We start from the raw sequence: 12,243 nt of genomic DNA, 5'->3' as shown, positions 1-12,243 counted from the left end.
TTTTTATTTTTAGACATATTTCATTCTGAAATTAAATTACAAAAATTATAGTGTTTTCCTGATTTGGCCAGCATAATTAGCTTGTTTTAACTGACATCTGATTTGCTAAATATGTGTGTGTATGTGTGTGTGTGTGTACCTGTAGGAACTGTGACTGCCATCGTCATCATATCATATCCTGTTTCTATCTTACACCTATACTACGTTCTCTACACACAAACAAATCTAGTAGCAGAAAATCAACTTCAATCTGAAAGATTATTGTATAGAACAGTCAACAAAATGCCATTTTTAAAATAAGCCCCATAAAAATAAATGTATAAAATGTTCAAGCCTTTATAAAAGGAACAAAAAATAGCCTCAGGATTTTCAAAGAATTTCTGAAAAGATATTTACAGCATGAATCAAAAGTTATCCCTTCCCCCATTATAACTTTACTCGAAGCAAAACCTGTTTTTCCTCTGAATTGCACAAGTTGAAAATCTGGTTTTCTTCAACATAATTGTATTAGGTGACTTCTATGTTGGTTCAATTAAGAACAATACATATAGCTATGAAAAACCATTTAATCCTAAGGAAACCCTAGGTCTACAGCACACAATACAAGGATAAACAGACATGCACATAGAATGTGGAAGGTTAGTCACTTCGTGTAGGGAGGAAAAAAATAACTCAGCTTGTTTACCTCTCACCATGAGAAAAAATAAAATCCACAAATCTTCACGGAAGACATTCATGATGTGTGCTGGGGCGCCCTCTATTGAACACAAGGAGTTATAAAAGTGTGTGTGTGTGTGTGTGTGTGTGTATAATACTAGCTGCAGTGTTACAGTGGGATCATTCTGTATGCTAAAAAATTAGTAGGAATTCTTAACATCCTTCTGTAAAAAAAAAAAACTCTCCTTAAATTTTGAAGAAATACTAAACCCTAATATATGTTACCTTATGTTATAAGGTAAATACAGTTATATGAATGGGATTAATTCATTAAGGAAGGAAAGCTACCTTCTATCCCTGATATCAATCAAATTTAAAAATTAGGAGTGCTTAACATCAATTCATAGTTAGAGACTTGCCAACAAGAGTCTATAATTTTAGTTTCTAGCTTTCTTGTGCTATCACTGTTGATAGAAGTGACTTTCAGTTTATAATTAGACTGGGGGGAAGGGAGGGGCCCAAAAGGAAAAGTTTTGTCAAGACTGAGGAAAAATTAATACAACTGAAAAATATCACCCTTGTACTGACCAAATTTAACCAGCAATAAAGAGTTCTGCTAGTTATAAACTGGTTGGTTCCTAGATAAATACAGTTCCTACACCTTCCCTGCAATACTCTCATCGGTAACACTGGGAAACACTTAACTCCTAGTACTGTTAAAGGTACTGAGTAAAATTGTGAAAAGCTAAACATACAGCAAATGTTCATTAGATGGTATAAATTGCTATTATTTGGCATCTAGTCAAAGAACCGACTCTAATTCCTCTGTGAACTGGCGTGGATAGATACCTTGCTATTAAATATGTATTATTTCACAAGGGACTTAAAAATGAAAAGAAATCATACTATCTACATGTAGCACACACACACATGCACAGAGATGGCGCCGTTTTGGAGTTTGAATACAAATGATGTTCTTGATTATGACTTTAAAACTTAACAAAAAACTGACTGTTAAATTTATGCTAAAAAGCTACAGTGCAAGCACATTCTTGTTTTAATGCTGTGTTGTCTTCCCTCTCAAGTTCCTAAGCATTGTACGAGAGCCTGGTGAGGGCTGCGGTCATAGCTCTACTTCAGGGGGCCTCAGAAGACAGTCAACGGAGGCCAGGCCGTGGCGCTCAGGTGTCTGCATTACTTGGGGCACCAGTTTCCCAAAGTGGCTTTGGGTCAGGGGTAGGGTGCCTGGCAGGGGGACAGAAGAGGAACCTTCTGTGTAAGGAACCTTCTGTGTGAGGAAACAGGCCAGGGAGGGTGTGCAGGAGGGCGTGCAAGGGGTAGAAGTTACCACTTCTACACAAACAAACTGGACAAAGAACAGGAGCGCTGTGTGAGAGAATCTGAAGGACACAGAAAGGACTGGGAGAGCAGGCATGGGTCAGGCCTGACTCCAGCCTTGTGGTATGAGATCCTTGCTTAGATCAGGTCCGGACCACAGGGAACCACCAGCTTTTGCTTTTAACAGAAAGCTCGTCGGTTTGAAGACAAAGGCTTCCCTATCAAAGCAGAACAAAAAACAGCACACGAGAACGCAGTGTCTGCTCCATGATGTGATTTCTGGATGTGATCCAGATCCAGTTTAACGAATCCCATCATCCCCTGAGTTATGCATACTGGGCATGGACACTGGAATGGAGCTCCAAGAAGGCAAGGATTTGTGTCCACAATGTGCCGCCTTCAAGCCCCAGAACCCTTGGGGTCTGAAGGAGCCACTTAATAAATATGTTGACAAAGGACCGAAGCAGTTTCTAGAGTCCTTCCTGAGCCACATCAGAAAGCTACCACCAACCAGTGAGTACGGCAACCATGTGTGACAGAATGGCACTCACAGCGAACCGAGGCTCAAAGGATTAAAGTAACTTTTACAAGGCCACAGAGCCGGAAAAAGCCAGAATCTAAGATCATGGGATACCTGGAACCCTGCTTCTCACGCTCCAGACCCAGGACAGTTTCTATTCTGACATCTGTATCAAATTCAACCAGCAAACAGTCAAATGACAACATATGCCAACACAAATAAATAAATAAAATAACACCAGCACGACCCCACTGCAGAATAAAATTCAGTCATTAATTTGGTAGCTCAGCAGTGGAAGGAAAGGTCGTGTTGAAAACAATGAAGTGATTCCTGGTCAAAAACACATGCCCTGTGCTTAACTAGCACATAAATACAGAGACACATGCTGACCTCTGACCTCAAAGAAGACTCCTGTCCAGCAGACAAGCAGCTCCCCGGGCCAGCAGCGACTGCAAGACAGGCTGCCCTGCCCAGGCCTCACTGGTGATGGCCAATCTGCAGCCTCCCGGGGCCACATCTGGACTGCCAGCCTCGCTGCAGGCCATGTGGCAGGGACCACATCTTCAGAGCGAGGCCATCAGCCACCTGAGTCTCGTACAGGCAACAATTAAAACTGGAGCTGTCCTCAGGAGGAAAGGGCAGGACAAAATTGACCAAGTCTGTTTTCTCATGCCCATGACACCCAAAAGAATACCACTCTGGTTTTCTGAGGAGTTGGCTTGGTTAATCTGTTTGTTCTGATTTCCTGTCATTTTACCTCTGGCTTCTTTTTCTTCCCCTGCTCCCCAATTTTTAATCTTGCCTTCCTCTATGATGCCTTCAAAGGAAAAGCATTTTATCAATCTTATCGAAATAAATGTCAATACTCATGCATATACTTCATATCTAAATCTCTTAGGAGGTAGGCTTTTGGGGAGACACTAGTGTATTATTTCTGGCCAGCTCTAAGTTACTATTTAGTGAATTCAAAAGGAGATTACATCAGATCCTGAAGCAAGAAAAAAGAGTTCAGAAGACTGGCCCTGCCACTAACTAGTCCTATCACTTACACTATTTTTTTTTTATCTATAAAATAGGACCTTTGAAAAATCTGATATACCACAATTTCATGTGTTAAGTACATTAAACTAATCAGGCCACTATTTAGCTACTACACAGTATATACCAGATATTGCTGCACATGTTCTGTATTTATTAGCTCACTTAATCCTCTCAACAACCTTACTAATTATGTACTATCATTAACCCCAGGAATACAGAAGGGGAGACACAGGCATAAAAAAGATAAAAGACTTGCCCTAACCCCCAGCCAGATCTGAACCCAGGCAGCCTATCATCAGAAAATGCGAGCAAGCAAATGTGCTGTTCTGTGGGGTGGACACCCTAGCCTTCTAAAGAGAGTGACAAAGAAATGACAGTGGTATGAATTCAAGTTACTTTAGCAGCAGTACCTACCATCATGTAGTAATAACCCACTGAGACTATTCAAATGCCCATAAATGTCCCCTTATAATCATTCCCTCCCAAGAGCAAATTATTCACATAAAGACATCCAGAGGGCCTTTATAGAACTGATTTGGTCTTTCAGTGCTAAATTTTATAAATGAAGACAGTTCTTAAGAAGTGCCTCTTAATACGGCACATTTATTTCCTGGAAAATTTTACTTTATTCAGCTAAGCTACCAAGTAATTTGGGCCTACTTTATACCTTAAGGGATGATAAATCTATTCTCTCATTCAATCAGTTTATTGTTTACTTTCTCAATTTGGTGCCAAATGTACACCATACGATGTGAGCCACAAGATGGCACTCTAATATAGGAAATGAACTTCTGAGCTGTGGTCCAGGGCAGATTATTAGCATTTCAGAAAAGGCATATTTTCCTTACACCATCTTAGGTCTCACACACACTTACAAATCACACTGCTCACATTTCTTGTGTGACTACAAGCATTTGTGCACACTTACTTTCTGAGGAAATCTTCCAAACCCTGTCGACGCTGATCTACATGTTGGCGATTATTCATGTTGAAAAACAGGTTTTTAGATGGAAGTTCTGGCAGTTGTCTTATGAAAAAGAAAATAAAATGTGTTTAATCATCAAAGCAAAGGAAATTAGTTATAGAACCCCCAAAGTGATTATAACCAAGCAAAGTATGCATGGTGATAATTGTCACACAACTACAATATAATTACATATATTACATATATACTAAGGGAATGAGCAAATCAATTAACTTAGAGAAACCTATTTAAAATATTTCTCAGTAGTTTTCTAATCAAAACTCATAAAAATTGGTAGAATTTGAGTGATTAATTTTGAACTTAGATGTAATAGCTACAAAACTAAAGCTATGATTGCAATTGAGAAGAATGTCTATATTTGTATATCTTGATGTATGTCAAGCATTAAATATTAATTTAACAGTCTCAATATAATCTTTTTAAGAAAAAAAATCACTTACACCAGCAATGCATTACTTTGGAGTCTCTGCCTCAGCCACACAAATTCTCTATATCTTCTTCGTACACACGATGTTTTCATGGTAAAACACATGCTATTGGTCTGTTTAGAGAAAAAGGAAATTATGAGTCTCACTTGAGGAAAAAAATAAAATGCTTTTCTTATGTCAATAATTCATATGTGCTCCCAAGAGTGATTTCCACAAACCAAAAATATAGTTGTAGTTATGCTTGATTCTGAAACCCATGCACATGACCCATCAATACAAGAGCCCCAAAGACAGCTGGGATGACATGAATGAACAGTGCTGTCTCGGGGCAAACATGACCCAGTCATTTCCTAGGGCCTGAAGTAGTCTCCTGCTCTATTATTACAATGCTTTCAGAGACAAATCACAAAAATGCAACAGACCCTAAACATCATCCATTGCATTTTAACACTCAATCCAGCTACCCACCCATGTAGCTGGAGAAGCCTTTGGGGGTTAGAGACCGTCTCCTGATCTTGACATGACATCACGGAAGCCACCTGCCCTTGATAATTGCCATCACTGAAGCCCACACAATCTCCAGGAATCATGAAATCGCTTTTAGACAGCAGTATAGTGTTTCCTTTCTAAATGAGATGAGCAAGAGAGTGTGATCTGAGTTTGAAAGAGGCAGGGCACGAGGGACAAGCATCCCCTTGAGGGATGGGGAAGGAGTTAAGGAGGACAAATTTCAGCCTTAGTTCTGCTAAGGGCAAGTCACTGAAACTCCAATTTCTTGAATGGTAAACCAGGATGAAACAGTACAGACTTACTGCACAAAGTGGCTGTACGGTCTAATAAGCACTTAGCAAGTGTTTCCTATTAATATTATTATTATTAGTTACTAGATGTTAGTTTCCTTCCAGCTACCCTAAGGTAGAAAGCCACCTAGAGAGCCCCCATCCTAAGGAAAACTGCAATCCTTCTCCTTTGGGTAAACATAAGACTAGCACATGTGTGTGCTTCTCCTTTGGGTAAAACAAGCAACTCAAAAATAATCTGCCTCTTGGTTTTGGAGAAGGATTTCTATTTGCTATATTTCAAATTTTGATTTCATAATGTTAATATGGCCAACAAGAAATTTTTTGTCCCTCAGATTTGTGTAATTTCAAGATATTTGTCATTATTCCACCAGTATTCCACCCGGCTATTGTTTTCCTGGAGAGTCTAAGTGATTATGTGCATTAGGTCTTAAACCATTCCTGTGACATGCATGGCCTGATTCTTAGTACACCTGAACTTCGTGATATTCAGAAAACCTTGGAATGCATAAAATTGAAGAGACAGAGCTCCTATGAAGCTACTGGTCTAAATTCCCTCAATCTTTGACAATACAACAGCAAAACAAGCTGTGACTCAATACCATTCTGTGTGGATTTCAAAGCATACCAGGGCCTGATTCTAATGTAATCCTTGGGGACTAAGCCAGCAGGCCAGTTACACCAGGATTAGTGCCCTAATGAGGCTTGGGCAGCTAGTTCTCAGCGCTCTCTCCCTGGAGATCACCTACTAGCCTCTGCAGGGACACTCCTGACACCCTACACACAGACCCCTTCATCTTCAATTCCCTTTAATTTCTCTGTTCAGAATCACTGTGGATGTCACTAGCAAGAGATCCTTCTGGTTCCTACACCAGATTAAGGTCTGTCTATAAGTCCTTCAAGTTCAGTGGAGTTTATGAGACGGGCTCCCCAGCTCTATGGTACATCATTTATTTTAGAGTTCCAAGGAAATGCTAAGATCTCAGTAACTTGATATCATTCCCCTTGAGATTAATTTAAGTGAGTTAAACAGCAGCTTCTCTGCCTTCAAAGCTCTATGGGTATAGTTCTGTGGAATTAACTAGAACTCTCCAGTTCCATCTACTTCTAACCACTCAACAACAGGAGAAAACCTCTTCAGGATCAGTCTATACTGAGAATACTCATGGATTAATTTCTCTAAATTTGTTATCTGTTATCTGTTTGCTGCTTCTACTATCAACCAAAACAAGATTTCTTTATTGTCAATTAGCATTTCAGAGAAATGCCCGACCACCATCAACCTCGTAGAACCCATCATTTCTGGCTCAAGATGAACATGTCTAAATTTACATCATGCTAATTTTTCAGCAGAGAAGAATCTACACTTTTATTAACTCAGGATAATTAAATTTTATGCCTACCAGAAAGTGACAAGGATTCCTAATTTTTTTTTACAGGAAGTTAAAAGGCAACTAAAGAATTTCAATTCATTTTCAAATGTTTAGTTGTATATAGTCACTTTATAATTTTCCACACAATATGAATCTCCAGTAAAACTGTAACAAAATCAAAATGCTGGGCTGACCCCAGCCTTCAACACAATCTTAAAAGAAAAAATAAATAAAAGTTCTGAATTTCTACTTTGTTTATTCTCTATTTAGAGAAACTTTATTTTCTAATTAGAGAAACACAAGTAATAAAAGGACATCATGATGGCCAGTGTCTGTGTAGTCATATACACCTGGAAGAGTAAAGGCTAAAAAAATTTTACTGCACTTGTGCTAAGGAGTCACAGATAAAAATCTGGAAAAGGGGCCCCTCCCTGGTGGCGCAGAGGGTTAAAGCACAACACTGAGAAGCTAAAGCTACTTCAGCATGAGTTCGATGCCCGCCCAGAAATTACCCACATGGTGCCGCAGACCTCTCCTGACCCCACCCGCTGCTCCCCTCAGCAGTGTACTTCGAAGATCTATCTGTTCTGCTCCCCACTCTGTCTCTGGTGAATCCTCTCACCACCCCTGCACCTCTGGCCTGTACCCCAGCTCTGTATACAAAATAAATAAACACTTTTAAAAAATCTGAAAAAGTGTGAACTAAGCCAGGTGGGGAAAGTGACTGCCTTTAATATCAGGGCCAATAAACCGTAGCCCAGGGGCCAAGTCTGGCCTGCTACATGCCCTCACAAACTATGTTTTATCAGAACACAATTACAGTCTTCATTTGCGTGTTGTTTATGGCTGCTCTTACCCTCCAAAAGCAGAATGGAGTTGTTTCATAAGAGACCGTAAAGGCCCACAGAGCTGCAGATATTTACTGCCTGGCCTTTTGCAGAGAAAGATGCGGACCCTTATTCAAGGTGACTACTGAAAGCTGCACATAACCTGACCCCGTTCAAAAGAGGATGATTCAGCTTTCAAATAAACTATATCATTTTTTCATTATTTACTCATGTTAATTAATCAGATTAGACCAAGGCATAGTAATTGCAAATATTCATTCCTACTTCCTCGTTCTATATAGAAAACACTACACATCACTTTTCTAAGGCACCTTATATCCTTTCAAAATTTAAGATTTATCATGCAGTATATTATCCAGAATTAAGCGATAACAAATCATAAAGAAAAACCATTAGTGAGCTATAAATACTCTTTAGCTGTGAATTTTAGATGTAGTCACATCTTCATACATAAAGGTAATAAACATGGAAATATTAATATTAACAAAGTTACAGCAAGCAATTAAAATAAGCAATTTCTCAACTTTAGAAACATCTTACTACTTCATTTAAGATGCAAGCATTGGTTGTAGTCATTCAAATTTGGTTGTTTGAATTAGGAACATTTTTACAAATTTCATTTTGAAAGTTAATCAGACTGCCCCATCCAGCATGCTCCCTAAAAATCATGATGGCTATGGGCTGCAGGCCATGTACTTACGTGAATGCATATCTCATAGTCAATATAAGAATGCCAAAAATCCTCCTTCTGAATCCTCGGATCTCGAACCCAGACGCTTACAAATTCCTGAAGGAGCATCACAAAGAAAGAAAGAAAGATATTTCAGAATGGTCAGTAGGGCTGAAAGAGTTGAGAAATGACGGAACTCAAACAAAACTGAAGTGAACTGTGGCTGTAATCCTTTAAAAAACAAGAAGTAAAGGTAATGAATCAGACATTATATAGGAAGTCCACAAAACATTTTTTGCTACAGATGGAATTTCTAAAAATAATATGAAAATGAGCTGAATGCACTTTAGAAACACTTCGTGGGATATATGGAGACAATATGAGTATACTCTAAAATGGATTTTTAATTTTTAACCATGAAAAATAGGTTCATACTTCTCTTAAATTTTAAAAGTTGTCATTTCTTACAGAAGAGATAAAAATTATGGGGTTTGGGAGTGGGCACTTATTTTGTTATGCAGATGATGAAATGAGAATTTTTCACTACAGAGAATTTTAAAAAGAGAGATTAAAAATAGTCCCCATTTCCTAAAAATAACTTTGCTACCTATCAAATTTCACCTAAGACAACAAACACTTTACTCTCCCATTTGAGACTTGCATTCTGCCCCACTCCTTGCTCTGGGTTTGTTAGAATTGCAAGTTAACGTTCAAGAGCATTCTTATTTTGCATTTCTTCCATTATACTTCATTATGCTTTTAAAGTCATCTAAAAAGAAAAACAAGATAAAAATATATAGCCATGCTCCAAACATTTTGACCCTCTTCATATTATAGGACAGGTTAAAAACCAGGAGGAAACAAACAAAACCCAGGCTTCCTGCCCTTAGTCTGTGTATTTCACCTCAGTCCCTGTCAGTCTTTGTGTTGTGTGGGGGGGGGGGGCTGATTTTCCTGGAGTACTTTACACACACCCACAGAGATGCATCAATCATCAATGAATCAGGAACAGGACAGACAGGTGAACAATTTCAGTGCCCGCAGTGCACTACATTTGCTCTCCCAGATGCACACACACAGAGCTACATTCTGGCTTTCACAGACCCTTGGCACTTCTGACGTCACCAGTCTTACCTCCACACACAAAAAATTTAAATCCTGCTTTACAATCATAGACACTTAAAGACAAATAATTAATATTACATAGTAAAACCTTCTCTTTGACCTAGGAGTTAATTTTATTCCTCTGTGACTTTAAAATAAACTAAAGCAGTTTCACAAGCCCCTAAAAGCAGTGTGGGCCCCAGACACTGTGCCTAATATAGAAGTGGGCCCAGTCTGTGCCCTGAGCAAGGCCAAGTGCTGACAAGAGCTGACCAGGCTACCCTGCCCCCACTTCAGCCACGCTTCAGGAGACTCATGGTCACCAGGATACACGTCACCATGTCCCATCACAGGGTGCTGGCTGCTCCACTTTTCCACTGGAGAGGCAGAAGTTCCTGAATAACCCAAAAGAGGAATTATTTCCAACAGCCCAGTGATCCGTACTGACCTACTACTAAAATAGTGGGGCATAAATCACCTAAATTAAACAAAAGTGAAAAGACAAAGGAAACACATAGGACAACTTGCTACAAACTTGTGATTTAAAAACGGCTTCTGGGCTAAAACTATAAACTCAAGTTACTAGAGGGACACATACCCACTGATCATTCCATATATTATTAATTGAGATGGTAGTAATGACAGAGAGATCTGTACCAAAATCAGGACTTTTTTCCTCTTCGTCTGCTACCACTCAATGATTAACATACAAACTTGGAGTAAAGTCCCCTTTCACGGCTAGTACACCGACTTCATTCTCACAAGACTAGGGGTAAATCCCAGTTCACCTACTGCTTCCACCATGAACTTACTCACTGGACCTCTGTTTTCCATATCTAGAAAATGGGAATAATTCCTGTCTAATCTCATATCGAAAAATAAAAACCCAAGTTCATAGATACAGAAAGGAGATTGGGGGTTTCCAACGGAGGAAGTAAAAGGGAATGGGAAAAATAGGGGGAAAGTATTAAAAGGTATACACTTTCAGCTTTAAAATAAATAAGTGGGGGCATGTAACGTTCAGCACGCTCACTATAGGCTGGTGAGACTCTATTATATGTTTGAAGCTGCTAAGAGTAGATCGTAAAAGTTCCCCAGGAAAAAAAATACATATAACTTTTATATGGTGATAGATGTTAACAAGATTTACTCTGGAGATCATTTTACAATGTATACAAATCTTGAATCATGCTGTACACCGGAAAAGTTATACGTCAATTATTATGTTAAAAAAAGGCACCAAATCCTTCCTTCTTGTTCTGTCAAACGCGGCAGCAACCTAAAAGCCACCCTGCCAAACCCAGAGGCAACTTCACCCAAACATGCGAGTCCTGCCTCTTTCCTGGGCAGGTTCCACCTGGAAGTCCCTCAAGCCCAGCTCTACATCCTTTCGATGTCACCCTGCTCCCCACCAAACACAACCAGAAAACCAGGTACCCCAGACTTCCCCGTGGACTCACCTCCCAGTCCACGCCAACCAACCCTTCAGATTCCCCCACCTTTGAGCCATCCACAACTCCAGGCCCTCCATTCCCTGCCTTGGTTCAAGAAGCACTTGCCCAATATTAAGTCAAGAGCTGTTAATTGATCTCTGGGCCCACAGCCAATTCATCCCCCACACTGAGAAAAAAATGGCTCCATAGCACCCATTTGATGATGTCATTTCCCTGCTGGAAATCCTTTAACACCTGCCCCTTCAAGATCAAGTTCCTGGCAAGCACAAGATAACTCCATGATTTTCACTCTATCATCACCAGCACAACGGCACACACGTGCCTTCATGCCTTTTGAACTTGCTGTTCTCGCTGCCTAGACTGCTGTCCCTCCCCCACTTCCTGTTTTTTTTTTTTCCTTTTCTTTTTTGCTAATTCTAACTCATTTCAAAACACACTCAGTCCGTGGTAATTCTAGAAAACCTCTGGAAATGCTCAGATTTACCCCATCGTAACCAATTTGACCCTCCCCCGAGTCACTAATGTCTCTGAGAAGATCTTGGTCAGAGTCCCTCCTCACCTCACCTCACTCTTAGGCCTCTTTTACCAGCTGCTAAGCTCCCTTAGGGTGGGTTAGGTGAGGGGGTGGCAGGTTAAATATTATCAATGGACAAATGAGCATCTGCAGGAATTAATTAATTGCCATTGAGGGAAAAAATGGATCAAACTTCAGTTGAAATAAAAAACTTCATCCTCTCCAGTTCTTGGCCTCTATGAATTAATGGAGCTACTTAGTAGCTGGCCTAAAATTTATCTTAATTTAACAAACCCCTCCCTTCAATGGTGCACCAATGAACATATGGCTCCAAGGGCCGTGTTTAAGGTCTGTGAGAACAGACGGTTTTCAGGTAGGCTAAAGAACTCCAGAAACATCTATTTACACAGAAATAATTGAAAATCATTCTGATAGCTTCAGCAACTTAGGTCCCCTAAACTTGTTCCAGACAACAATTTGTTAGCCTACTTGGAGCTAAAATATGTACTCA

General features: G+C 39.7%; 1 protein-coding gene across 1 annotated transcript in view; it reads right to left on the bottom strand.

Annotated features, from left to right (window-relative positions):
• The window catches only part of SNX10 (sorting nexin 10), a 17,891-nt gene extending 9,102 nt beyond the window's left edge, over positions 1–8,789 (bottom strand). Inside the window, exons 1-3 of the mRNA XM_012721109.1 lie at positions 8,691–8,789; positions 4,982–5,082; positions 4,485–4,583 (exon numbers count right to left, since the gene is read on the bottom strand). Coding sequence (XP_012576563.1) covers positions 4,485–4,583; positions 4,982–5,082; positions 8,691–8,789 — 299 coding nt within the window. The remainder of the gene's footprint in view (positions 1–4,484; positions 4,584–4,981; positions 5,083–8,690) is intronic.
• Positions 8,790–12,243: the final 3,454 nt, after the last annotated feature.

The sequence above is a fragment of the Condylura cristata genome, unplaced genomic scaffold, assembly GCF_000260355.1.
Source record: "Condylura cristata isolate star-nosed mole 26May11 unplaced genomic scaffold, ConCri1.0 scaffold00005, whole genome shotgun sequence".
Lineage (NCBI taxonomy): Eukaryota > Metazoa > Chordata > Mammalia > Eulipotyphla > Talpidae > Condylura > Condylura cristata.
Note: the sequence above shows the minus strand (reverse complement) of the source record. Positions and strands in the feature narration are given on the sequence as shown.